A 26,680-nucleotide genomic window follows, 5' to 3' on the forward strand; every position below is an offset into this window, starting at 1 on the left:
GTTGTTGCTGCTGCTGTTGCTGTTGTTGTTGCTGCTGCTGTTGTTGTTGTTGCTGCTGCTGATTCAAATGCTCATTAGCCGAGGCTGAGCCCGACGATGAACCACCCGATGGTATGGATATAGGCACACGGGATGTATTATTAATCGATTCATTTGAATTTAAATTATTTTGCAAATAAAAATTATTTACAGCACACGAAGGCGAGGGCTGCTCGACACGCACCGAACCAGCGTGCGTATTGATGGCGCTGTTTATAGACATGCGTTGCTGTATAACGGCCGGCATTGATGACAAATCATATGAATTGGACGAATTACTAGGATAATTTTGTCCCAAATGTGGAATATATAGATTGTCGGAGCCACCGCCATTTCCACCACCACCACCGCCGCCACCACCTTGCATATTTTGGTGATGGGCATGGGCATTTAACTGGGCAAATTGTTGTATATTATGCAATTGCTCCTGTTGACTTTGTTGTTGTTGATCCGTATTATTGTTTTGACTATTGTGATTAGCCAAAGCCTGCTGCTGTTGCTGCTGCTGTTGTTGTTGTTGGGCTAAATTATTATTTAAAGCCTGTTGTTGTTGTTGTTGCTGCTGCTGCTGCTTAGACTGTCTGTGTGCATTTGATGAAGATGAATTTGTATTTCTCATAAGTTTAGGTGTAGTCGATCTTTGTTGGCCAGTAGAAGAATTTTCATTCTGCAAAATAAGAAGAGTGTCATTCACATGTATTTTTTTTTTTTGTATTTTATAGTGGCAAAATAACGGTTAAAATTAAACCAAGGGTAATGAAAATATTGTTATTGAGTTGCGACAATGACATAATACCAGGTAGTATACCGTAAACAGCTGAGAACAATTTTTCTCGCGAAGTGCAATATCTGTCAGCGAGTTTTGGTTGTGTGTGTGTATTATAGTTAAGAACCCTAGCGCACAAAAAACGAAAAATAGTAACACACTCAAAATCAAAGCTGCACTAATCACTGATTTTGACAGACAAAACCCTCCAGCTGGGCATATTTACCAATTGGAACAGGGCATATTTACCATTTGGGACAATAATGATATCAAATGAAACGTATTGAAAAGTAGAGTAAGAATCTAACATTAATTATTTATTCCTTGGCGCCTCCCTATTCCCCAAAAAACCCCTTAACAGAAAATATTTACCGATTAGGACAATATGCATATCAAATGAAAGGTATTTGGAAGTTGAGTACACATCTGATATAAGAATTTGGCCCAAGGCGTCTACGGGGCCTTCCCAACCATAAAAACACACAAAACAGGCATGAATGTCCAAGGTCACAAAATGGGTATCAAATGAAAGTTCAAGTTCTTTGGGAGTTGACCGCGAATCTGATACTTTTGGCAGAGTCTTTGACCGGCCCAACCACTAAATACACTTCAATAGGACGTGTTGTTCAATCGTGATAATATGGGAATTAAACGAACAATCTATGACAGTAGAGTTCGAATCTAATGTTGATATTAGGATCCAAGTATTCTGCCGTTCAGCTGGACATGTAGATCGCGACAATAAAGAACTCAAATAAATGGTTTATTGGGTCTTAGAGTCGACCCTTTCCTCTCAATATAAACAACACCAAACTGTCATGTAGGACGACTGAGAAAATATTGTACACAAATGAAAGAACATGTCAGAGGTCAATCTCCTTCCCTCCATCCTAACCAAACCAAAAAGGAATTAAAAATATGCAGGCCGATCGATCAGGATAGAATCGGACAGCAATAAAAGGTCTTTGGTAGTAGAGTACACTTGTTGCCCACAAATTGGGATAGACACAGTAAGAACCTGCGAATCTTTAAAAATGTGCTATTCCAAGTGGTAGCTTTGAAATTGATTTTGAAAGTAGATAACCAATACAAATCTAAAATTAATTGGTGTGGATTGGAACGAATGGAAAGCCACCGTAAAGCAGAGGTTAGCATGTCCGCCTATGATGCTGAACGCCTGGGTTCGAATCCCGTCGATACCATCAGAAAACATTTTTAGCGGTGGTTTTCTCCTCCTAATGCTGGCAACATTTGTGAGGTACTATGTCATGTAAAACTTCTCGCCAAAGAGCTGTCGCACTGCGGCGCAGAAACCCCTTATCATTGAGCTTAAACTTGAATCGGACTGCAATCATTGATATGCTAAAAGTTTGCCCCTGTTCCTTAGTGGAATTTTCATGGGAAAAATTTCCATTGGATCTGAACGAGACCCGTAACCCTGAATGTCTTGATCCCCAGCTTAAAAATGTTTAAAGAAAAATCAATTTTAAAAAGTCATTTTATGGTGCAGCGAAGTGCACCTGGCCAGTTCACTAGTTGTTAGTGGAGAAAAATCCTAACAATATGCGCGTTCAAATTATGATGAAAATGAAGCAGATTGAACTATATTAAGAAGCACCCATTACTAGCTTGGAAACAGTAAAGAATCTGAAAAACATTCAATATGCCACGCGGAATTATGAACAGCAATGAAGTCCTCAAGTGCATGCACTTGCCCCAACAATAGTTAGACATGGAGGTGCACATAAGCACACACTTATTGTTTAGATTGTGTAACTGAGTGGTTTATGAATAAACCCGAATTCGCACACGAACAAGCGTGTCGGAACTTTTTGTGCGTGACAGACAATTAAGTTTTATTGGTTTTCTGGCGGCACTTCGTAGGTCTCATTAGGGTTTTTTTCGCATTCAAGAAAACACGAATCGGAAGAGCGTTTTGCGAGTCAAGTGAGCTTTAAACCCAAACGATATGGATTTCAATTGTTGAAATCTTCCAAAAACTTGTTTACGGAGCATGTTCAGTAAATGACCTGGACGTAGTTTACGCACTGACAGATGGGTTAAAGTTTCGTATAGACTGCGAAACAAAATTTCGCCCCAACAGATTTGGCCGAAATGTTGCTTTCTGTATTCCTAGTAACCTAAGAAAACACCCTTGCAAAAAAAGTTTTAAGTACACGAATGCGACTTGGTATACCTAGCCCCCAAATATATGTAAGCGTGATTTAAGGTATTTAGAAAATTCTAGCTTTATTTCCAATCGATTTCACTGTCATTTGACATTTAGGTTTCTCAGGAGGTAGAAAAATTCCCTACAAACTTTATAATATCGACCCACGAACTGACATAGCCGCCATATAATGGTGCCGTGCAATTAAAGTTTTTTAATGCCTTGACCAACTTTTCCAACCGATCTCAGGGAGTAGAAAACCTTTTTTCAAGATTTGACATAGCCCCTAAATAATGGTACCGGTTTTTTTGCCAAATTTTCCAATCACTGTTTCTCAGGCTACATTCGGAGGAGGGTCACAAAATATAACCAATCAAAATTCCAGTTTAGAATTTCCTCAACTGAAAGACACAAGGACATCCTGGGATGCAAATGAGCTTGCCCTGAGGCGGCTGCCAACCTAACCTCTGAGACGTTCAAAAAAAAAAAGTAATGACTTTTACTTACTTGATTTATTTTACGATTCTGTTGTTGCGAATTATGTTGTTGTTGCTGCTGTTGCTGGTTATTTCCCAAATTATTCAGGTTTTGATTATTGATGTTCATGTTATTTTGTTGCTGTTGTTGCTGTATATGGGGTGTATGTATCGCCATATGCATGGGCGTATTGGTACCCTGATTTTGCATGGAACAGTTGGAGAACTGTTGTTGCTGCTGCTGCTGTTGTTGCATATGAACGCTATTGGAAACATCCGAAGAATTTTGTGTAATGTCACTTGCTATACTGGCAGGGGAATCCATACCGATTGGTACACTGAGACCACATTCATTGGCATAATGATGCATTGCTGCATTGGAGTTGTTGCCAGCGCTTGCGCTGCTGCTGCCAGCAACACTGCCATTGTTGGAATTATTATTACCACCAGTACTGTTTTGATTGTTGTTTGCACCACCATTGTTGTTGCCGGAATTTTCGCTAGTATACATCATGGGAGAGGTCATTTCTGGGCTAACAGTGGTCGTCTGCTGTTGTTGGCCGGCATTTTGTGCATTACCTGCCATGCCTGAGGCTGCCGAATTTCCAGATTTCATTTTATTGTCCTCATTTGAAGATGCATTGCTTGCGTTGGCCTGTTCTGGTTTAACTTTCTGATGTTGCTGCTGATGTAACTGCTGCTGTGTGTTTAACAAATTTGCAGCTTGTTGATTTTGTTGTTGCTGTTGCTGATATTTATTAGATGCCGTGGCATTTTGATGCTGATTCATGGAACGTATATGATCTGTTTGGGTACGGTTTTTTAGTGCTGAAGATGAACCACCACTGGCACTGCCCGCGCCATATAAGCTGTTGTTGTAATTGCAAGCGGCCGCGGCGACGGCAGCAGCTGCTGAAGCAGCAGCACTCTCTTCACGCATCATTTCGGCAGTGGCTGCAGCAACATTTTTCATGACATCCTCCTTCTTCAGGGGACTTGTTTTGCGTTCCGCTTTTAATTTATCCTTGGGATGATGCTGCTGTTGATGCTGCTGTTGTTGCTGCTGCTGCTGTTGTATATGCTGTTGATGGGCATGATGTTGCATAGCCAAATTGGCCGACTGATATAGATTCTGGGTAAAGTTGTTATAGACCATCGAGGTAGCCAAATCTTTGTGGAATTTATTTTGATTCTTTTGTGCCGTGGCATCCAAATGCGACAGATTGTAGCCATAGTAGTCCCACTGCCAATACTGCTGGTAATTCGATATGGGAAACTGGGGAGGAATCTTGTTCAAGTCCATGGTATTTAGATTATGATCTGTTGAAGGCTTGAAATGAAGTTTGTCGTGGACATTTGCGGGTGTTGTCGAACCCGACATGGATGCCTGCAGAAGCCGAGAGTCCTCTTCCTTAATTTGGATATTTCCATGCAGGCCTTTGACAACAGCCTGACTTTGTGCAGCCATTTTATTCTGTTGCTCCTGCTGTTTCTCACGACTACCGTGTGCCATTTTCTTGGCTTCCAAAGCTTTTGTTTCGGACTTGTTTGATTTGCTGGTCGATTTTGTGTGTTTCTCATGAGTCGGGTGCTTTTCGTTGGCACTGCTCATGTAGTCTGCCGACTTTTCCGTTTTACATTTGTATTTGTCTACCGCGGTTTTAGCGTAACTCGAAGATGTTTGCTGTACAACAGAAGCGTTTGGTATGGAAGCGGCGACTACGGCAGCGGCCGCGACGGCTGCAACTACTTGTTGTTGCTGAATTGTTTGCTGAGCACGCATTTCGGCAGCGCTTGGAACATGTTGACTTGATTGGCTGCTGCTGGCGCTGCTGCTTCCAGCGTTAGTGGTGTGCAGCAAAGGCGTTTCGGTTGCTATTGGGGGTTTTGTGTCCAATAAATTTGTTCCGGCTGCCATCTTGATGGGGCTTTTATTACTTTGATGTTCCTTTTTTAATTCGGGCACCACCAATGTGGGTTGTATAATTTCGGGTTTTATGGATGAGGCAATAGTTAAAGGTGTTATGCTGCTGGCAGGAAGAATGGGTGTCTTAGACATCATCTTCTCGTGCTGAGGTTTAGCCTCTACTGGTGTTGCTTTCTCCATAGTGACTTTATTTGGCAATTGCATTTTATCCTGATTTAAGGACATAGCAAATTGATTTACAGTGATTACAGCCTCCGGAATGGAATTTGCAGATGCCTCATTCATGGGACTATTGTTTTTTGGGGCGGGCGATAATTGCTCAGTTTTAAGCATTTCTGGTTCTTTTGTGGGCTCTGGCTTAACCTTCTTCTCGGCTACAGCTGTAGATGTTGGCTGTTCCGCTGGCAAAGGCTTAACATCAACCACGGAAGATGGGAGAGTAGTTTTAACTTCTTGAGTTTCAAATTTTGATTTATTTTCCTCAATAACTGAGACATTGGCATGCTCAGTTTTTTTCGTAGACTCCTCCAACAATCCAGAGCCTTCAGGTTCTGCGGTTTTGTTAGCTACCTCCGGTTTCTGTAGTATTTTGGGAGAATTAATAGTGGCAGAAGGAGCAGTTGTAGGGTTATTAGAACTTTCGGCTTGCAAAGTCTTTGTTGGCGATTCTGCCACTTTGGTGCTGCTTTCTGCCGTTGTTGGACTGGGCGTTTTGGCATTGACTGCTGCCTCAATTTCGGGTTTGATAATTTTACTTTCATTGTCATTAAAAAGAGATTTCTTGGTTTTCTTAGCCACTGCCTCGAGCACCTTTTCATCATTTTCACTGGTTGTTTTTGTGGGGCCATTGGCAGGTATAGCTGTCGCATCGGGGGATCTAGAAATAGCATTGTACTCCACTTTAACTGGAGATGATTTTATAACTTCGGTTTCACGGCTGGATTCCTTCTCTGCGCTTGGCATATCTGGCTTTGGCTCTATGGCTGGTGTTTCCTTGGGTGTTGCCTCTGTTACTTCAGTTTCGTTAGCTATCTCCTCGTTTAGTTTTCCAGAATTTTTAGCCCTTAGTTTGGGAAATAAGTTGGGTACACGCTTATCATTTTTTGTTTCCACCTGCGTTTCAGCAACCACCTTATCTTCTTCGGGTTTTGATGCTGGTGCGTCAATTTTGATTTGCTCTACAGAGGCTTCATCATTTTTCGTTTCCTTTTTCGTGGCCGCCTCAGTAGCCTTGGGATTTTTTTCCTCTTTGGGCGGTTCTTCTACCTTGGCCATTTCACTAGCTGCTGTCGATACCTCCATGCTACTTTCATTATCAGTGTCAGACAATTCGTCGTGCTTTCTTTTAAGCGGTGGCAAAGGTGCAGCTTGTTTACGATTAGCTAAGCGCTGTGAACGGCTAGATGATGATGATGATGATGTGCCCTTTCCCATCTGATCTGATATTTCATTTTTTACCTCAGCAGTGCTGTGTTCGTTGTGTTCGGGTGGAGTTATGACCGCCGTAGGTTCATTTGGTGGGCATATATCCATACTCTCAGTGGCATAATTATCCAAATTCTCGTTAACGGTGCTTTCCTGAACAGCTTCCTGCTCATTCTCCTGCTTTTCATCGTTTTTTGCAGTATCTATATCCATGATACAAGGACTGGGCTGCGAGCTTCTTTTACGCTTGTTAGTAATCAGTTTGTCATTCGTGTCTTCTGTTGGCTGCTCATGAAATAAATGTTCTCGGCGCTCATCAGCCGGCTGCTCTTTCTCATTTTTGTTGTTCGTTTCCACAGAAGTTTCGGATTTCAAGTTTAAATGGTCATTTTCATATAGCGGTGCGGCTACCATCTCCTTAACTGCCGCTACTGCAGTGTTCTTTATGGCAATCACTGTTGTCATTTTTGATTGCTTCTGGGCCATATAGTTATTGGCTGGAGAAGATTTCTTCGAATCGTCTACCATTTTCAATATATTCTTGCGAGGCGACAAACTCTGCCTTCCCGAGATGTCCAATGATTGATTCTTGACATGGGTTAGCAATGGGCTCCATCTAAGTCTTTCTGGCACAATCTGTATGCGATTATTCTGCCTTTGGAGTTTCTCGTTGTGAGCAGTTACTCTCTTCCAATCAACTCGTATATTGATGTGATAGTGGATATCGTCCTCGTTCTTCCTCAATTTTATGAAATTCAACAGTTCCAAAGCCAAGGCAATGTCGACAACTGTAAGACCAGTCTCAGCGGCAATTTCATTGAAGGTGATCTTCTTGTCGTTCCTATGGTTGTACATATATTCCAATATAATTGATTTCCAATAGGAGAAATATGATAGACGGCCCAAATCGGATAGCGGCTTTTCCGGAGTGCCCAATTGGCCCTCTTCACGACTCAAAAGGTAACTGAAGTCGATGAGAAAACGCCCGAATCCTTGGCGCTGGAACTGTGGCATTGTCAAAATGCAAGAGACATTATACTTTTGGGCACAATGCTTTTCCTTTGAGAAGTAGCCCACCAAATGGCAACCCTTGTTGTCGTTTTTCGTTAGAACATAGAAGAGAAACGGTTCCACATCGTAATACAAGGTCTTGTGGTCGAGAAACAGCTTGGCCAGCAGACATAAATTCTGACAATAGATCTTGTTTATATTGCCATCAACTTCGAATACCGATAAATCCTGATGACGATAGATTTCGGTGCCTGGAGGTTGTTTCCAAGAGCACTTGTTCTGGTGCCGATCTAACACAGCGCGACTCTTGGTGTATTTCAAGCAAAACTCACACAGGTAGAGTTTGGTTAGTCTAGAAAAAAAGAAAAATAAATCTTTCTTTCAACCAAAAAATCAGTTTAAATTACCTTGCATATTCCTGGGGAAATGGACTGGAATACCAAGTCTCTATATGCCATTTGCCGATTTCTATGGATCCTGGACAACGCTCAGCATTTGCATTGACAAATGTGGGCTTTGAAATCAATTTGCTGGGACTTTCCATTGCACCGGCAATAGCTTTTCGAGCTCGCTCTCTTATCGTTTTATAGATATCAAAGTCTGCCTGGGAAACACCATTTGGCAAAGGCTGAGAATCGAAAGGATTCTCATCAGGAGTGACCTCCCAAGGATGTTTTTCTTCTGGCTCTTTGGGAGCTGATTCCGGTTTCTCCTGGCTCTTTGCTATGTCAATATCCTCCATCATTTTATATTTGATAATGTTAGTTTGTGACAAGTACGGTATGTCATCATCATCCTCTTCAACAGCCTTGGGTTCTGGCTTCTTTTCAAGCGGCATAGATTTTAATAGAACCACCTTCTTTTGCACAGGCTGTTCGGTTGTTTTATTGATGACAGCATTTCCCTCTGTTGCACTAGGCTTGGGTTTATATTTGATCATCATTTGGGTGGGCTTTGGTTCGGTCACCACACTGGAAGCCGGTGGTTTTATTGGCTCCTTCTCTAACTTTTGTTCTTCTCTGGGCTTTGTATCCCCTACTAAATTGTTAGGACTTGGGGTTGACAATTTCTGTGGACTTTTAGGCTGTTGTTGTTGTTGTTGTTGCTGCTGTTGTGGTGGTGGTGAATTATTAACTTGGACTGTAAGGTTTTGGGTTTTTGTCGTCTCAGTGCTCAGGCTTGCAAAGTGGTCTGTGAGCTTCCTTTTGACCGGTTTTAAATTTTTTAGTATGTCATTTTTATTGGTTGCTGTCACGCTGGTGCTAGCGTTAGCTGCGCCACTGCTGCTGCTGAATATATCCGGATGACTTTTTGCTACAGCCGCAAACCCCCATTCTTCCTCTTTTTGAGGCTGAACTAAATTCAAATGCTTAGTCATGGTGGAGGATGCATTAAGAAGACCCTCACATTTTTGCTTCTTGTAAATCTGAGCCAGCATGACATTCGATTTGGACTCACTGTTTTCGGAATCATAATCATCATCGTCGTTATCCTCATCATTGTCATCACAATCTGAACTATCGCTGCTGCTCTCTGAAGAATCAGATCCACTGCTTGTAGTAGAGGAGCAGGAATCCGATGATGAGGTATCATCATTATCCCTATCTTCATTGTTTTGCTCCTCATCACTGTCACTGGACGAACTGGAGGATGACAAATTCGAAAGTGTTCTCTTGCGGCCTTTCATAGTCTTCAATGAAGTTTCCTGGTGATAACCTGAAAGATGCCGCTTAAAGGCTTCCTCAATCTCGGCGTTCTGTTGGCGCACCTTAGCCAATGACGAAGGCGTTGCCACGTCATACACATTATTGGAAACCTTAACTGGTGTAGTCTTTGCCAATTTGGTTTTCGTCACTGGCCAGTACTTTTCTGGTGAACTATTCGGAGTGGTTAAGGAGGTGTCACTTATATTTGTCCTGGATGTAGGAGACACCGTTGTTATTTGCTTACCAGCCGAAGCCGCAGATGTTGAGTTACTGTAGCGGGAAATAGACGGAGATAATTCGAATTACTTTTTCAAAATCATGTCTTCTTACCGATTTTTCGCCATGACCATTTTCTTTTGCGACTCCTTGCCCTTTACCATGCGAAAGACGTCCGGGTTTAACTTCAAACATGCACTGCATCTATACGGATGTTTGGGTTTTTTGTCCGGTATGGTGTCCAAACAATTTAAATGGAAATTCTTTTGACACACAAAGCACTGCAGAAGACAAGGCCCTTTATTACCCTTGCCACAGGCACATTTCACACAATTTTCGCAATACCAAGAACTGCCCTTGGTAACCAGCATGTACAGTAAGACGAACGATTGAGTTTTGCACTTGGCAGCTATATTGGCGCATGTGGTATGCAAAGATATGCCACATTGTTTGCATGAACTCAGTGGTTCTGGAATGCCGTTTAAGTTTTTCTGAGCATTGCCCGAACAATGCTTGCAGATATCATTACCCTAAAACATCGAGACAATAATATGGCAGTTTATTATTTTTAATGAGTTTGTAGAACTTACAATTTGCACTGGTATGTCAACCGAGGCATTGGAGTTTCTTGGCGTGGTTAGGGAACGTCCCTTTTTGTAGAGTTTTCCCTCTTGTATGAGAAAACCTGCTTCCACAGCCTTTTTAATAGACTGTTTTATGACCGTCTTATAGTCAGCTTCTCCAATAAGCTCAATGGTATTGAATTTCTGTATATAATTCTCTATACTCTTTATACTGGAACCCTCACATTCTCCCAAATCGTGTACGGCACGGGCGACAATTTTGCATAGGTTTGTATTCTTTTCCACGCGCACCACTCTCTTGGCCATGGGCGCCTTGTAGGAATGCAAGCCTTTATTGTAGACCTTTATGACGGCCCCGGTCTCCACAATTTGCTCCAACTTCTCAGCCACAATATCCTCGTGGAATTTGTGATGTGTTCCAATGGCCTGGCAGATGCGTTGCACACTTGGCCTCTGTTTTTGTGAACGGATTTTCGAAATGGCATCGAGAATCCATTTTTGCCATACTTCCAAACTAATTTCCTGGGTCGAGTCGAACATGACGCGACGCAATGCCTTTTTTCTTTTGTTTAAACTGTAGGTGTTTTCACAAAAATATAAAAATCCAAATCACTTCTAAAAAGTTTGCCTGGAAGAAGTTTTAATAAAAGGCTAGTGTTATAAAATTGTCAAGTAATAGTAAAAGGGCTTAAATGTAGGTATGCTACCTCAATATCCCTGACAACACACTTCTCTATATATTTTCCTTGTAAATTTTAATTTGCTAAATTTCATTTCAAAAACTCTTTCAAGTCACATGATTTAAAAAAATAATAATAATAATATCAGACAAAACTCCACTTAAAAATATTTATTAAATTTTTTAAACTGGAATAATGGTTAGGGTAGGGTTCACTACTGTACCAGGTTTTCTTCGTACGGGCGTGCGAATACCCAAAATTAAACCCAACGTCATTTTCAGCGCAATACAAACAAGCTTAAATAGAGCCCAAACAACGTTTATTTTACAAATAAATCCGAATTCCGATATACATCGAACTTATCTTGAAAATCTATTAAAAATAAATAATTTTATTGATAGCTATGTGGTGTACAGATTGGTGAGTGAGAGTAACTAGTGTTGACTGTATAGTATACATCATATTTGACGTTGATATTATCTTTTTTTTCACATACTTTTTTCTCTTGGAGCCTTTTTCACGTTTCTACACACTAATTAACACATAACATTCTCTTTGCTGGATTTTTGGAATAACAATATTTAAAAATGTAATGTTATATGATAAAAATTTAAAAATTAATTAAATAGTTTACAACGCAAGAAATAATGACTCTCGTTACTTTAAGAGTTGGTGGTTGTTAGTTTCTAGTTGACAATGGCATTTCTATCGCGTTGCCAGACTATCTAGAAACAATAACTAATCTGGCATTATCGTGATGCCGTCAATCAACGCAATACTTAGAGGGTACCAGCACCAACAGAATAATAATTTATTGACAAGACAAAATAATAAATTATTCAATTTATATGAAGTTTTATGCTATAATCAGGATTTACTAATAGAAGGTTGAGTCACTTACAGTCAAATACATTTGACGGTATTAAGATGTTAGATTTTTATTTGCATTCTCTATATCTTCCTTCTCGCATATTCTCCGCTCGTGTACGAACAGATATACACAAAAGCACACAAATTTTTTTGTGTGTGTTGGCAAAACGTCGATCTGCTTTATGGCAAGATGGCAGATTCCACCATATGATTTGTGATTGTTGTAACAAGGTCTTTAGCATGGCGAAACAATTAAAGGTGGTCTCGTATGTACAATCAGGATTCACTGAATAAGGGACCTATCCACTTTATGTTTTCGCAAGTGGCCTAATCTTCTTTTAGTGAATCCTGTTGTACAGCAAGCACGCATCATATGTTGCAATCCGCCAACAAGATATCATTTCAAATATTACATTGCTCCCAACACAACCAAAGAAAATGAGAGAAAGAGAGACACGAACTACACCATTTGTTTTATAAGCCGCAGCCTTAATGTCAGGATTCACTAATATTCAGTGAATCCTGCCTTAATGTCAATCACAGACTGCGTTAAGGTGCTATCACACGATATGTATTGTCATATATATTATCAAAGATAGCAACTCTGTATGTTGTACACATCGTGTGATACATAGATATGTATGTACGTGATATGTTGTACAACTAATCTTGTTCCTTTATAGGGTTGGGAGATTTTTCTATTGCCAGATTGTTTGGATTGGCAACGTTTTGGAGATATGAGTAATAAGGCAACTTTTCACAGAAATCTGTGTAGAGTGTAGATTTATATTAATTTTGGACAAAGAAGAAGTCTGTAGCTTGTTTTAAAGGCTATTTTGTCGCGAGATAAGCGAATAATCTATAAATTCAAATAGGCGCAACATTGCACGAAAATGTTTATTGTGAAAATGTTAAAAGTATGCGACTAATAGCGAATACTTAAAACAAATACACAGGTGTTTTTGTAGTCTCTTCGTCGGGAACGGAACTCCACCACACCACTACCACTGCATTACAACGACGTCTTTTTTACAACCACGGGAAAGAACGAACGAACAAACGAAATATCACGGCAAAAAAGAAAAAAGAAAGATAAAGAAACGACTTAAGAATTGAATTGTTGTAAATTCAAACCAACAAGACCGACCAAGCAACCGAATCATTATAGTGAGTGAGTGAGTGAGTGTGTCGATTTGGTGTATTATTCATCTCATAATTTGCAATTAAAATATATAGTGTGTGTGTGTCCAGTCAATAGAGAGCGAGGGGAGTTGTAATAATTGGCTAGAATTTGGCAAACATTTGTCTTGTCTAGTAGTCTAGTTGATGTACCCACCACTGGCAAAACGTCAACGACGACGACCCACAGCTATCGCCACCACCAATAACCAACAACAGCAATAACAACAACTATAACTACTACCACCACCACCATTGGCAGCCGCCTCTCAGCAGCAGCATCAAAACTCAGCCACCGCCACAGTAGCAGGAGAATTAAGTATTAGCAGCATGCGTGAATTTAAAGTCGTCGTTCTGGGGTCTGGAGGTGTTGGCAAGTCAGCTTTAACAGTGCAGTTTGTTTCCGGTTGTTTCATTGAAAAATATGATCCCACAATAGAGGATTTTTATCGCAAAGAAATCGAGGTAAGTTTTCTGTCACTCTACCAACAAAAAAAAAAAACTAATTTCCCCACATGTTATAATGTATTATCTTTTGTTCATTCTCTATTTTCTGGTCGAGTCGCATCGATCGTTCGGTCTTTTGTTGTCCTTGACTGCAAAGAAGACAGCGACGTCAATGACTTTCCAACAAAAAATAAAAATTCCACCCCACTATTGTTATTGTTGCAAAATAGAAAGAAAAATCTCTTTCTTCTGCAAAAACTATACTGCCCACCACTCGTCTGTCTGTCTGGCTGTTGTCTTATCAAACTAATGATGACGATGTTGATAATGGGCCAAAAGATATTCAATCTGCCTATGTACAACAACAAAATAAACATATGATGTAGTCTATGTATGGCATAGCATGAAACCTACATAAATACGTACATGGTAACATCCATATGTACATGTATACAATTGGCAGGGATTAAAGATTTATGATTGATCTGGGGACATGGAAATTCCTACAACAACAAACCAGTGAATAGGTAAAATAATCATTTACCTTTTCGTTTCAATTTAACATGAACATGTTTACATAATTTAAAATATGGATGTGATATTGTTTCACGTATAAACATAGATATGTATGTACGTAAGTGACGTATGTACCTCTATATTCATTCATACATACATATATATAACTTATCACTAAACACATATTTAGTATGAACGTTTCATCCGCAAACTACACACCAGCGAGAAGCGAGACACACCAGCCACACTAGATAATAATTGTCGCTGTTCGTTCATACACAAGTATGTATGTATGTATGTTTGTGTGAAAATATTCCCACAATTTATTAATAACATTTTATATAGCATGTACTACGTATCTACATATGCATACACGTACGTATTTGCTATTACTTTTCAATCACTGTCTTAAATCTTCAAGTAATTTGTGTGAAGAAAATCACAAATTGATTAGCCGTTTTGGTTAAATAATTCAAATGAATTAGCCAAGTTGCTATGCATGTTCCATGAGTGGGTTCTTTTGGAAGAGTTAAATTGAATAATAGCTTTTCAAATTGAATAATACCATTTCACCATTCAATTTTTAGGCATGCCTTTAGAGCAATGTCAAGTTAATGAGTAAGATAGCTTAGAATTATCGATTTTCAAATGTTATGACTTGGATCTGGGAGATGTTGGGAAATGTTGGCATTTATATGCTACGTCTTCTCACTTTGTTGTTCTGCTGCGCTGCATAAAAACTTGGCTATACAATTTTCTAAATAGCTTGTAGTATTTTGCAAATTCATTTGGTATTGAATGATTCGCTCAGCTGTTCGATCATCTTAATACAAACAGCTGAGAGTTCATGTAAAGTCCATGATGAACATTCTTACATCAGATGTAAAAAGACGGATATCTGAAGAAAATGTACCTCAAATGCTGGCTAATGGAACAATTGAATTGTACACACTACCTTAGTTGTTATGGTATTTTATTTTGGCATCATGTGAGAAACATACAGGGTTGCCATTGTTATTTATTTTAAAGTTCGCCGTTTTTTTAAATTGCTAATATGAGTCGATTTTACAAAAAAAGTAGCACAAATCGTATTATGTGAATTTCAAGAACAAAATTTAATGAGATAATCTTCGCCTTGTATTATTTTCACTCAAAACATTTGAAATCCAGCAAAGACAAAATTGCCATACTATAGGTCCATTCGCGCACTTTTCCTGTAAAAATTTGCCAATAAAAATTTGCAAGAGAGTAAGAACAACCTTTATACTCTTTTGCTTTGAATAAAACAGCTAGTTTTCATAAAGCAGCTGTTCAATGCAGCAAATTTCTGCTAAGAAAAAAACTTCCGGAAGAAATTTTAAAACAAAAGCGGCTTCCTAAAAAATGAGATAAATAACAAGTTGGCAAAAATATAGATAACTGAAGGAATTTTTTCCTTTTAATCTCGATTTGCAGAATACAAAATAATTTCATTTCTTTTTTTTATTTTATTTACTAGTTTTTGTAATAAGAAGCCTATATTCCATTGATAACACAACCTGAGTATTTCGTAAGGTCTAGTTAAATCTAAAATAAACCAGTAAGGAAAGGACGGACGGAACCGACTACATAATACCCTACACCTACCCAACAATTATAAGTTTGGGCAATACATAATTATATATGTAAAAGAGAGCTATATCTAAATCTGAACCGACTTTCAAAAAGATTTTTTGAAAATTGTTGTTACTACGGCAATATAAGTGCAAATCAGGCGATACATGTATATGGTTGTATATCCAAATCTGGGAGCTATATCTTATTTTGATGAAATCTAGCAGATACGTTAGGATCAGTAACAAAACTGTCTGTGTCAAATTTTGTGCAGATCCTTTGAAATTTGAAGCTACTACGGCCACTTAAGTGCAAATCGGGCGAAACATATATATGGAAGCTATATCTAAATGCGAACCGATTTTGATAAAATTGTGCAGAGATGTTAAAATCAGTAACAAAACAGTCCGCGCCAAATTTTGTGCAGACTGGTTGAAAATTGTAGCTACTACGGCCATATCTATATCTGAACCGATTTTTACCAAAATCAATAGCGATTGTCCTTGGGCCAAAAAAGTTATATGTGCAAAATTTCGTGATGATTGGACAACAAATACGACCTGCACTTTGATTACAAGAATACATGGACTCGCAGACGGACATAGCTAAATCGAATCAGAAAGTAATTCTGAGTCGATCGGTATAAATAAAATAAAATAATATTCGCCTATAGATAATCCCACTTTGGACCAACTTAGCAGTTCCAAAACTAATCGATATAATAAAAACTTGATAACTCTGGGCAAGTACTATTCACTGGATACAAACCGTTATTGTATTACCAATTTTCACCTATGATTGTTGCCAAGCCACAAATAACATCTTGCAACTAAAGACATTGGAATAAATTCATAGTATTGCTGGTCATTACAAAACAGTTGCTGAGAAAAGTAAGTCACATGCAGTTCTAAAATATTTAATAAACCTGCAACCGCACTTCGCACGATATGGTTGACGATTTTTCTGCACTTAATAGTCATCTAGGTTATAAATCGAACAAATATGACCCTATGTCTTTAAAACGTACTTACTTTGGTTTGGTTTGGTTAGGTTAGGTTAAAGGTCACACGTAAATAGAGAAACGCATTATCTCCATTTTCTTTTAATCTCAATTAGCAAAATACAAATTGCGATCGGACGACAGATAACTTTTGTCAAAACTTGATAAGAAAACCAGTTGAGAGTACTATGCCCTAGCATGAAATACATAAGCAAGGTACATATTCATATAGAATTTATGGATGAAGCATCAACTGTATCCTTTGTCACTTATGTGCGGCAGCCCTTGCCGATGAAGGACTTCATCGGGTCAATCCGGTAGGAACAACCGGCTGCCATGGGATTGAACTGACATTGTAGTGAAACATGCTTGCTAGTTTCCAGTTTCTCTAATTCCTCATATCCACAAAGCCGTCTATCTGTGTCCAGCAGGATGGCAACGATTTGATAATGCAATGGTCAGTCAAACCACCTATGGGCAGACTAAGAAAATAATTAAACTTCACTCTTATCGAGGGAACATAATGACCATTGGTTGTTTAAAGGCGCCAGTAACTCGTTGTCATATCGAGTATCAAAGGCACTGGGTACTTAAACAAGAGCCGGTGCCGCCCAGCCTCTACCTAATTTACCAGTCATCGTAGAATACCACAGGCCAACATAGAATCCTATCAGTTGTAGTCTATACTACCAATGAGCTCATGTTTGGGCCATCGCAGATTGGAACTTTGAGCGCCGATTTGCGTGCAGACCACCATGACTCAGCTTTTGACGCCGAACGCCCAGGTTCGTATACTAACATAAACATACGAAGAAATTTTCTGCGTTGATTCTCCTCTTTTAATGCTGACGACATAACAGGTAAGTTAAAAAACTTCGCAAAGAGTTGGGGCTCTACGGCATTCCGTTTGAACTCGGCCATAAAATGGAGGTCCCTTCTCATTGAGCTTAAACCAGAATCTGACAATGAGTGCATTGATATGTGAGAAGTTTTGCTTCCTGTTGCTCAATGCAAAAATGACATTACAGCCAAGTTAAAAAACTTCGCAAAAAGTTGTCGCTCTGCGGCATGCCGTTAGGACTTGGCCATAAAATGGAGGTCCCATCTCATTGAACTTAAACTAGAATCGGACAGCACTCATTGATATGTGAGAAGTTTGCTTCTTGTTGCTCAATGGAATGTTGGTGGGCAAGTTTGCATTTGCATCATTGTCGTGAGAAACTCATTTGAGCGGTACAAGGCGCTTAAACGGATGACGTGTAGTAAAATGCTCCCTAGGAGTAGCTAGAGCAGCAGTCGCCGACAATTAGCGGTATAGAGTGGAGAGTCTCAGTGAGAGGCCGAAGGCATCGGCAATTTCTTAAATACTGAGTGCCTATAATACTCCATATGACAGGGCGAATTAATTGCGACTTCAAATATAGAATATCGATCACTTCCTATGACGATCGATACTATGGTCCGGAACTTGCTTGCTTATCTATTGGAGCTTGACGAGGATTGCTGCCTCAAAATGCAAATAAGTGGTTAACAACAAACAGGTTTGGCCAAAAAGACTCACGCTCATCAGTGATTCATTACTGTCCCTAAACTCGTGTATTCCAACACAACCTCCAAAACCATGAAAGCCGGTTTTATACACCAAATAGACACTATGGAGTACTTCATGGGCAAGGGCTGCCGCCTCAGTGGTACCGGCTCTTGCACAAATACTGTGTGTCTATGATGCTCGATGTGACAAGGCGGGTTATTGCAAATATAAATTTGCCAATGAACATTCCATTAAGAATGACGAGGATTGCCACCTCCACATGAAAATGACCTGGGCACAGAATCTCCAGGCTATTCACAGATATTGTGACAGGGCAGTCACCTATGTCGAAATCTTGTTTAAGCTGCTTTTACACCCTGTTCCCGCGGCGATCGGTCCTTTGAACCGAAGCGAGCTTGCTTAACTCAGAAGCTTGACGAGGATCGCCATCTCCACATGAACATGTGGCTACAACAACAACAATACAACCTCACTACTTTTCCCATGTTGTTGTAGTAGCAGCCCTGAGGCGGCAGCCCTTGCCGATGAAGGAATTCATCGGGTCAATCCGGTACGTACAACCGGCTGCCTTTGGATTGACTTTTCCCATAATCCGTAGATGCTGCATGTATTTCTCGATCAAACTTTGCCCTACATGACCTGGCCACAATGTCTCCAGGCTTTGCACAGAGATTGTAACAGGGCAGTCACCTATTTCGAAATCTTATTTAAGCTGCTATTACCCGATAAGGTTTGTCTTATGAGCTGTCACTGTCGGTATTCATGGGCGCTCATGTGCATGTATTCCCACATGTACTGTCCTTTTATTATAAACATGTGTCTTCACGTATGCTCCATGAAATAAAAGCTCGATTTAATCGAAAAAGCTGCATATTTATTCAAAAATCCATATTAAATTTTTCATACGAATCACATGATGTGTACAACTTTCAGTGATGCTATTTTTGAAATAACATATGACAAGTTTTATCGTGTAAAAGCAGTTTTACTTGTGTGATCAAAATTACAATTTATCATTTCATGATGGAGCAAAGTAAATTTTTCCAAAAGCTGGGGTTCTGGGGGTTTCTTCTAACACCAATATCGGTGTGTTATGAATTCCTTTTTAAATAAGAAAAACTAATTTAAACTGAAATCTTTAACCAGATATGTTGTTTATTACAAAATAAACACATAACATAAATTGAATAATTTTGAAATATCCTTTTTGTTTTCCCAGCAATAGACGCCAAACATCTTCATCTAAGTAATGAAAAGACCAATGACCGTCCTTTACAAAAAAAAAAAGAAAACATAAAAAAAAATTCTTAGCTCATGTAACCTGATTTGCATATATATCGCAGAGTATATTTTTACAATCTCATAAAAGGTTTGCAGTGGATATGATGGTCTTCAACGTCATTGGGGTATACCCATTGCCGCCTCACACTAACCTGTAGAGCGAGGTTATAAATATGCATATTATATGGCATGGTAATTGCTACACACTAATGCGTGTGAGCTGAAAGTATGAGTCATCCTAAGTAATGATTCTATTTTGGGACCACCACAACAGACTAAATGTGAGAATGTGTGAAGATTAATGCAATTGAAGGGGAGAGAAGGGATTGGCAATGCTAAGTTAGGCTTGTTTTAAGTAATTACGATATATCTCGTAATAAGCGGAAACCTAAATTCTTAAATTGCCAAATAAGATGTGTCGCTAAGGTCTGTCAATGAAGGGTTATTTAAACTCTACTTGTAGAAAATCAGATATTTTGTTGTTGTTGCAGTGTGTTGTACACTCAGAAGTTGATAAAATTGCCATATACGATATGTCGCTAAGGTCTGCCCATAAAGGGTTATTTAAATTCAACTCATAGCAAATCAGATATTTGTCTCAAAAGTTAATATTCTTAGAAATTTGCATCTAAATTTTATTTTCAACAAAAATCTGACTGGAATTTGATTTATGTAAGAAATGTTGTTAATTATTTTTTATAGATAACTGGCTGATCCGAGCAGGCTGCGCCTTGTTTTACAATATGAGCAAATAAAAATTTCCTTTAAATTTTTTTTATTCTACTTTTTAAGAGCTTTTAGTGAGTTAGCATGCCGGAAATGCCTTCTTTGAATTCCATATGATATTATTTGCTCTAAATGTTCGCTCGAATAGTTTTTGAGATTTTTACGGCCCTTCAATTTTGTGCTCCATTCCTAAAATTATTTCATTAAGTCCCATATTAATATCATTACGTTAAGGAAGAAGGAGATTAACGCCTTCTATAAAAATGACCGCATCGTTTGGGCGCCGGACCGTAGCAAAGTGAGGGGGAACCGAAAAGGGACGAGATTTGGCCGTGGAGGCCAAAGGGATGCCATCAGTGAATCCGAAGACTTTTTGGGCGACACAGTCCGAGTTAAGGGCGTGGTCGACGAAGATGCATATAGCACTGTGGAATGGTGTCAATGGCCGACTTTCTGGCTTACATTAAGGTGGGGCACAATATCAGACTTGAACCAACTTGGAGGCGTGGAATGGAGAACTATTAGGGATTTTCTGAGTAGAACGAACTCCACCATAGGATGGGGGTATACTAATTTCGTCATTTCGTTTGTAACACCTCGAAATATGCGTCTAAGACTCCATAAAGTTGTCTAGATCGCTTGATATGCCGGACCTCACGCTCTAGATCATTTAGATCTACCTTAAGGCTTGTGGGCGGTGGATATCTACCCATAAGATGATGATTTGGATGGTCTCTGCGATAACAGCACAAAAGGTATTGTATAGACATTATGATGTTATGTCTTCGCACTGGTGGGATCATTGTCTCCTGATGGAGGTGGTCCACATGAGAACTGAGGAGACAGCCCTTCTTATACTTCTTTTTAGTGTAGATCGGTTGGGATTGTAAATGGGCCAAATCGGTCCATGTTTAAATATAGCTGCCATATAAATCCATCTTGGGTCTTGACTTTTTGAGCATTTAGAGGGCGAAATTCTTGTCCGATTGGGTGAGGTTTTGCACGTGGTGTTTTGGTATCTCTTCCAACAACTGTGCTAAGTATGGTTCAAATCGGTTCATAACCTGATGTAGCTGCTGTATAAACCGATCTTGGGTCTTGACTTCTTGAGCCAAAAGAGGGCGCATTTCTCATCCGATTTGGCTGAAATTTAGCATGTTGTGACTTCCAATAACTACGACAAAAATATGGTTCAAATCGATACATAACCTGATATACCCATATGGGATCTTGATTTCTAAAGCCTCTAGAGGGCGCAATTCTTAACCGATTTGACTGAAATTTTATACACCGGCTTCTCCCATGACATTCAACATATGTGTCCAATAAGACCATAATCGATATAAAGACTGATACAGCTCCCATATAAACCGATCTCCCGAATATGCTTCTTGAGCCCGACTGAAATATTACCCAATGACTTCTGCTATGGTCTTCAATATTCAATTTACTTAAGGTCCGAGTCGGACTATAACTCTATATATCTCCAATAACATAACAACTCTTTTTTCCATTATTCTTTGTTTGCCTAAAAAGAGTTACCGTGCTAAGAACTCAACAAATGCGAACCATGGTGGAGGGTATATAAGATTCGGCCCGGCCGAACTTAGCAAGCTCTTGTTACTTGTTAAAGCTACTTTTTTAGAACACACTGTTGCAAACACATCTTAACAGCGTGAAGTGGTTTCAGACAGCAGCATTATATGCACATTGCCATCTGCAGCATTTTGTAGAACTACCTTTTTTAACATCAATCAGATGGAGGCCACCTTGGCGCAGAGGTTAGAATGTCCTCCTATGACGCCGAACACCTGGGTTCAAATGCCGGTGTGAACATCAGAAAAATTGTCGGCGGTGGTTTTCCCCTTACTAATGGTGGCTACACTTGGAATGTATACTGCCATTTTAAAACTTCTTTACCAAGTGGTGTCGCTATGCGGCACGCCTTTCGGACTCGGAAATAAAAAAAGCCCCTAACCATTGAGCCTAAACATTAATCGGACTGCACTCATTGGTATGAGAGAAGTATCCCCTGTTCCTTAATGGAAGAATATTCATGGGAAATTTAGTAACATCAATCAGATTGGCAACGCCATAGCAAATTATCATCTGATGATGATCTATCGTCTGTTTGTCCCGGTCTTGTATTAAAACATAGAGTGGATTGTTATGGGTTTTCTTTTTCTTTTTTTTTAATTTCCCTCGTAATGGAGGGAACTTTAAAACGCATAGCAAACCAATTAGATGTATGTCCATGTTCGCCGTGGGAACAGGGTGACCATTGGCTATTTAAAGGCACCAATGTCTCGCCTTGTCATAGTGAGCATCATGGGCATTTAGTATTTGTGCAAGAGCCGGTACCGCCCGGTCTCTCACTGAGACTCTCCGCTCGATACCGGGGAGGGACCATTCTACAACAACATTTGTGAAAATTTCAAGAAAATCGGTTTAGCCGTTTTGGAGTCTAAAAAGACCGAAGGTGATATGCTAATAAAGTGCATTCACTATTAGTACAATGAATGGGCTACTGGCAGTCTGTATACCCCATGATTGCATTTTAAGCATACTATCTTGGCGAGACAATCCCAGGCAGCCGCTTGTGCCTACCGGATGGAGCCGATGGATTCCTTCATGGGCAAGGACTGCCACCTCAGTGTACAACACTGCTACAACAACATCTTGGCGAGAACCTTAGAACAGTTTTTCAGCGGTGGTAATCCCCAACTAATGCTGGGGGCATTTGCGAGGTACTCAACCATGTAAAACTTTTTTTACAAAGATGTGTCGCTAAAGGGCACGCCGTTCGGACTCGGCTATAAAAATGAGTCCTTATCATTTAGCTGCAAACTTGTATTGGATAATTATTTGTATGATAGTCTTTTGCTGGACGGGCCTAGTACGCAAAAGTTTGCGAAGGGTGAACTAACGCTGAAAAGTCCCCCGCCCTTCTTATATAAACTTTTCAAAAGATGTATGGCTAAAAGTTACTTGTTTTCTTTGGTAAACCTCTGGTCATAAAAACTGTAACGAATTTTTTTTTTCTTTTCTTTTTTAATTATTTTGTTTTACTGAAAATGTCTTCAATTAATTTTTTCTTACAGGTTGACAGTTCACCATGTGTACTAGAAATCCTAGATACAGCGGGCACAGAGCAATTTGCCTCAATGAGAGATCTCTATATCAAAAATGGTCACGGTTTTATTGTCATGTATTCACTAACAAATCATCAAACATTTCAGGTTAGTAGCAATTTACAAAATAAATTATTTACACGATTGATTTATCTTCAATAATGGGTTTCTCTTGTTCTTTTATTTTAGGATATATCCAGCATGAAAAATGTTATAACCCGAGTTAAAGGCAGCCAACCGGCACCCATATTACTAGTCGCTAATAAATTAGATTTAGATTGCCAAAGAGAAGTATCAACTGCCGAAGGTTAGTATCGATTAAATTTAAAAATTACACATTGGTCCATAAACATTCCATTAAGGAACAACAGGGATACTTCTCTAATACAAATGACAGCTGCCAGATTTAAGATTAAGCTGAACGACCTAAAAAGATACCTAAAAGAGAGAAAAGAGTTTATATCCAACACTAGCTGTGCAATATCTAAAAATGTTTGCTTGCATTTGCGAGGGGATATATTTCCTGTACAGCCCATGTTCCTTAGTGGAGTGTTAATGGGCAAAATTTGCAATTTGCAATATTTCCTTATAAGGGTATGGGCCGGTCCCTCAGACACTTGGCACCTAAAGTAGATTTCAAATTAGAGTTCTACTACTAAATAGGAGATATTTTGATTCCCCCGATACGGGATAACTATGAGCACCACTCAGGCTGGTACTTGAACTTCAATCTGTGTGGTGTTCTTCGTTATCACGAGAAGCTTAGCTGGGAGCTAGCGGACGCGTCCACAGGTTGCGGATAGTGGAATGCTTCATACGTAGAAGCTGCAACTGCAGACGCGGAAAATAAGAGGGATCGAGTGGAGAGTCTCAGTGAGAGGCCGGGTGGTATCGGCTCTTGCTTAAATACTGAGTGCCTACGACGCTCGATACGACAAGGCGAGTTATTGGCACATGTTCCAGCGGCAATCGGTCGTATAGACCGAAACTTGCTTGCTCGCCTATAAGAGCTTGACGAGGATGGCCAACTCCACATTCAAATGTGGCTACAACAACAACAATCATTTGACTCCCGTATTGCCATGGTCGGTAAATATGTCACGTTTGATGGGTGTCTTAGAGGTTGGGCGACCCGCCAAACTCTTGCCCAAAAAGGGTGATATTTGATTAATTTTCATCTCAGATACCTTTCATTTGAGTCCCATATTGTGCTGATCGGTCTTATATACATATGTCTGGGGGAATTTATAACTCCAACCTAAATTTTGTTTTTACAAATTCGTGTTTTTGGGTTACTATAAATGTCAAAACAAAATTAATCTCAAATCGCTTCACCCATCACCGAGATCTGGCGTTTAGGGTAAGGGGAAGGGTCCTGCTCCTCTTCAAGTATCGGATTATAAATTCAAATGAAACACCAACATGAGCTATACTTATAATCCAGCTGTTTAAAGTATCAAGAAATTGTCTATTGTGAATTGTTTCTGAACAGCTGTTTCGTTGTGTCGATTATATGTCTGTTCGCGTACTTTCCAGTAAACATTTGCAGGAGAATAAGAACAGCCTTTAGTCTTTTTTTTATATTTTAAATATATATATTTTTTAATATATTTTTATTTATTTTTAATTTTAGGCAACGCGCTTGCACAACTCTGGGAATGTCCATTTATAGAAGCATCCGCTAAAGATCGTATTAATGTTAATGAAGTATTTGCAACAATAGTGCGCGAAATGAATATGACCCAGGATAAAAGACAGAAAAAAAGTTATTGTTGTTGTGCTCTTTTATAGAAGGATTTTGCTAATTATAAATATTATTTTTACTATTACTATAGCAATTATGCACACACGTACATATTATAATAATATATAAACAAAAGAACAACAACAACAAAATATACATACATACGCATTTGTAAGAGAACAGAATAATATACCCTAAAATAATAATAATAATAATCATTATTATTATTATTATTATAAAGAGAGAAAAAAAACAACAAAAAAACCACAAACAAACAAAAAAAAGTACATTATGTTAATTAAATGTATTGATTTTTAAAGGATCAATAATAAAAAAAAAATAATGAAACAGTAGAAAAAAACAAGCAACATTTAAAAACGGAAGACAAAGAAGAGGATCATGATTTCAATTATGTATTAAAAATGATGCTAGTGATGTGAGAAGGCAGAAGAAAGATTATGGCAAAGATGTAAGCTTTCCTATCACTACTACCTACTCTTTAGCGAATGATAAGAGATGATATTAAAAAAAAAAACAACAAGAAAAATAACCCCTATTTTGTGTATGCCAATTTTGTATAGAGTATTAAGAGAGCGGAAAAACCAAACAAACAATAAGGAAACAATAACAAACAGTTCGATTTAAACAAAACACAAGAACCACAACATTTCTTTTTATTTCAATTGCTTAGAGCCATTTTGTATATCCACTATATGTGTATTATATTCGGCATGTCACATTCACCAACTCCTCTAACTAGACATTTACTTACACTTTGTATTTTTTATAAGACTCAAGTAATTGTCTGTCATTAGTCCTTACTACTTACTTTCTTGGCAGTTAGTTTTCGTCTAATGCCATAGCATGACTCTATTGTGAATTGCATTGAGTTGATGTTGCTGTCATTTGTCATTTTCCTCTTACTCATATTAGGATGTCTGCATTTTGTTTTTGTCGTATTACTCTCTCTCTCGCTGTCGCTCTAGTACTAACTAAGCTGAAATTAACTCTGAACTGATCGATCATTGATCACTTTTTTAATTTTTTTGTGTAGCATTAAACGTATTTTAAACTTTGTTGAACAAATTTTATTGCATTTTACCAAGTTTTGACGGCGCAAAAACAGAACAAAATACAAAACAAACAAAAAAAAAAAATTATTAACATAGATACATCGACAAGGTTTGCACTTTTTAAATATGATTTATTAGTTTGATTATTTCAAATCATTTTAGAAACGAAGATCGAAAATCGCTAATAACTGCAAAGCAAAAATTAATATATACAAAATCGAAAGAAAATTCAAAAACTTTTTAGAACACAATGTAATTGAGTGTGGCTATTTAGAAAGACTCTCCCCTTTAGGGCATAAAGCAAAAGCAAAACAAAAACATGTATTCATTTTTTCAAACCAAAACACCTCGTCACAATCATCATAACCAACTCCACCTAACACCATTACCACCACCGCCACCGCAAGGGCATTTCGCATTTCTATTTTTGTTCTGTTCTGTTGAAGCACAATTAATAATAGGGATTTAATTTAACTAAAAATTAAAAATATAAATAATTGTTGGTTCTATTTAATAATTTTTTTTTTTTCATAATTTTAAGTGAATTCAAAATTATGTGTTATTTAAA

The 26,680-nt window shown here is 38.7% G+C and overlaps 2 protein-coding genes across 5 annotated transcripts; one reads left to right on the forward strand and one right to left on the reverse strand.

Moving 5' to 3' along the window:
- Window position 1: 1 nt before the first annotated feature.
- On the reverse strand, window positions 2–11,667 carry LOC106083430 (histone acetyltransferase KAT6A; the record flags this gene model as incomplete). Its single annotated transcript, XM_013246424.2, has 6 exons — window positions 11,497–11,667; window positions 10,327–10,948; window positions 9,851–10,266; window positions 8,222–9,790; window positions 3,483–8,166; window positions 2–706 (listed from the first exon to the last, which is right to left on the reverse strand). Coding segments are annotated over exons 2-6 (7,908 nt in total), but the record flags the coding sequence as incomplete, so codon positions are not given.
- Window positions 11,668–12,656: 989 nt separating this feature from the next.
- LOC106083444 (ras-related protein Rap-2a) lies at window positions 12,657–25,577 on the forward strand. Of its 4 annotated transcripts, none has more exons than XM_059369600.1 (5): window positions 12,657–13,045; window positions 13,107–13,514; window positions 23,266–23,403; window positions 23,485–23,602; window positions 24,929–25,577. In XM_059369600.1, the coding sequence occupies exons 2-5, from the start codon at window positions 13,380–13,382 to the stop codon at window positions 25,084–25,086; spliced, it is 549 nt and encodes a 182-aa protein (XP_059225583.1). In that variant the 5' UTR covers window positions 12,657–13,045; window positions 13,107–13,379; the 3' UTR covers window positions 25,087–25,577. The 4 variants fall into 4 exon arrangements, with proteins under 4 accessions (XP_059225583.1, XP_059225582.1, XP_059225581.1 ...); XM_059369599.1 differs by having other exon boundaries at window positions 12,657–13,041; XM_059369598.1 differs by having other exon boundaries at window positions 12,657–13,037.
- Window positions 25,578–26,680: the final 1,103 nt, after the last annotated feature.

This window comes from Stomoxys calcitrans, chromosome 5, assembly GCF_963082655.1.
Source record: "Stomoxys calcitrans chromosome 5, idStoCalc2.1, whole genome shotgun sequence".
NCBI lineage: Eukaryota > Metazoa > Arthropoda > Insecta > Diptera > Muscidae > Stomoxys > Stomoxys calcitrans.

Coding starts and splice junctions, on each gene's coding strand:
- LOC106083444 (XM_059369597.1), top strand. CDS start 13,380: ATGCGTGAATTTAAAGTCGTCGTTCTGGGGTCTGGAGGTGTTGGCAAG. Junction 13,515..23,265: donor TTTATCGCAAAGAAATCGAG/GTAAGTTTTCTG, acceptor TTTTTCTTACAG/GTTGACAGTTCACCATGTGT. Junction 23,404..23,484: donor CAAATCATCAAACATTTCAG/GTTAGTAGCAAT, acceptor CTTTTATTTTAG/GATATATCCAGCATGAAAAA.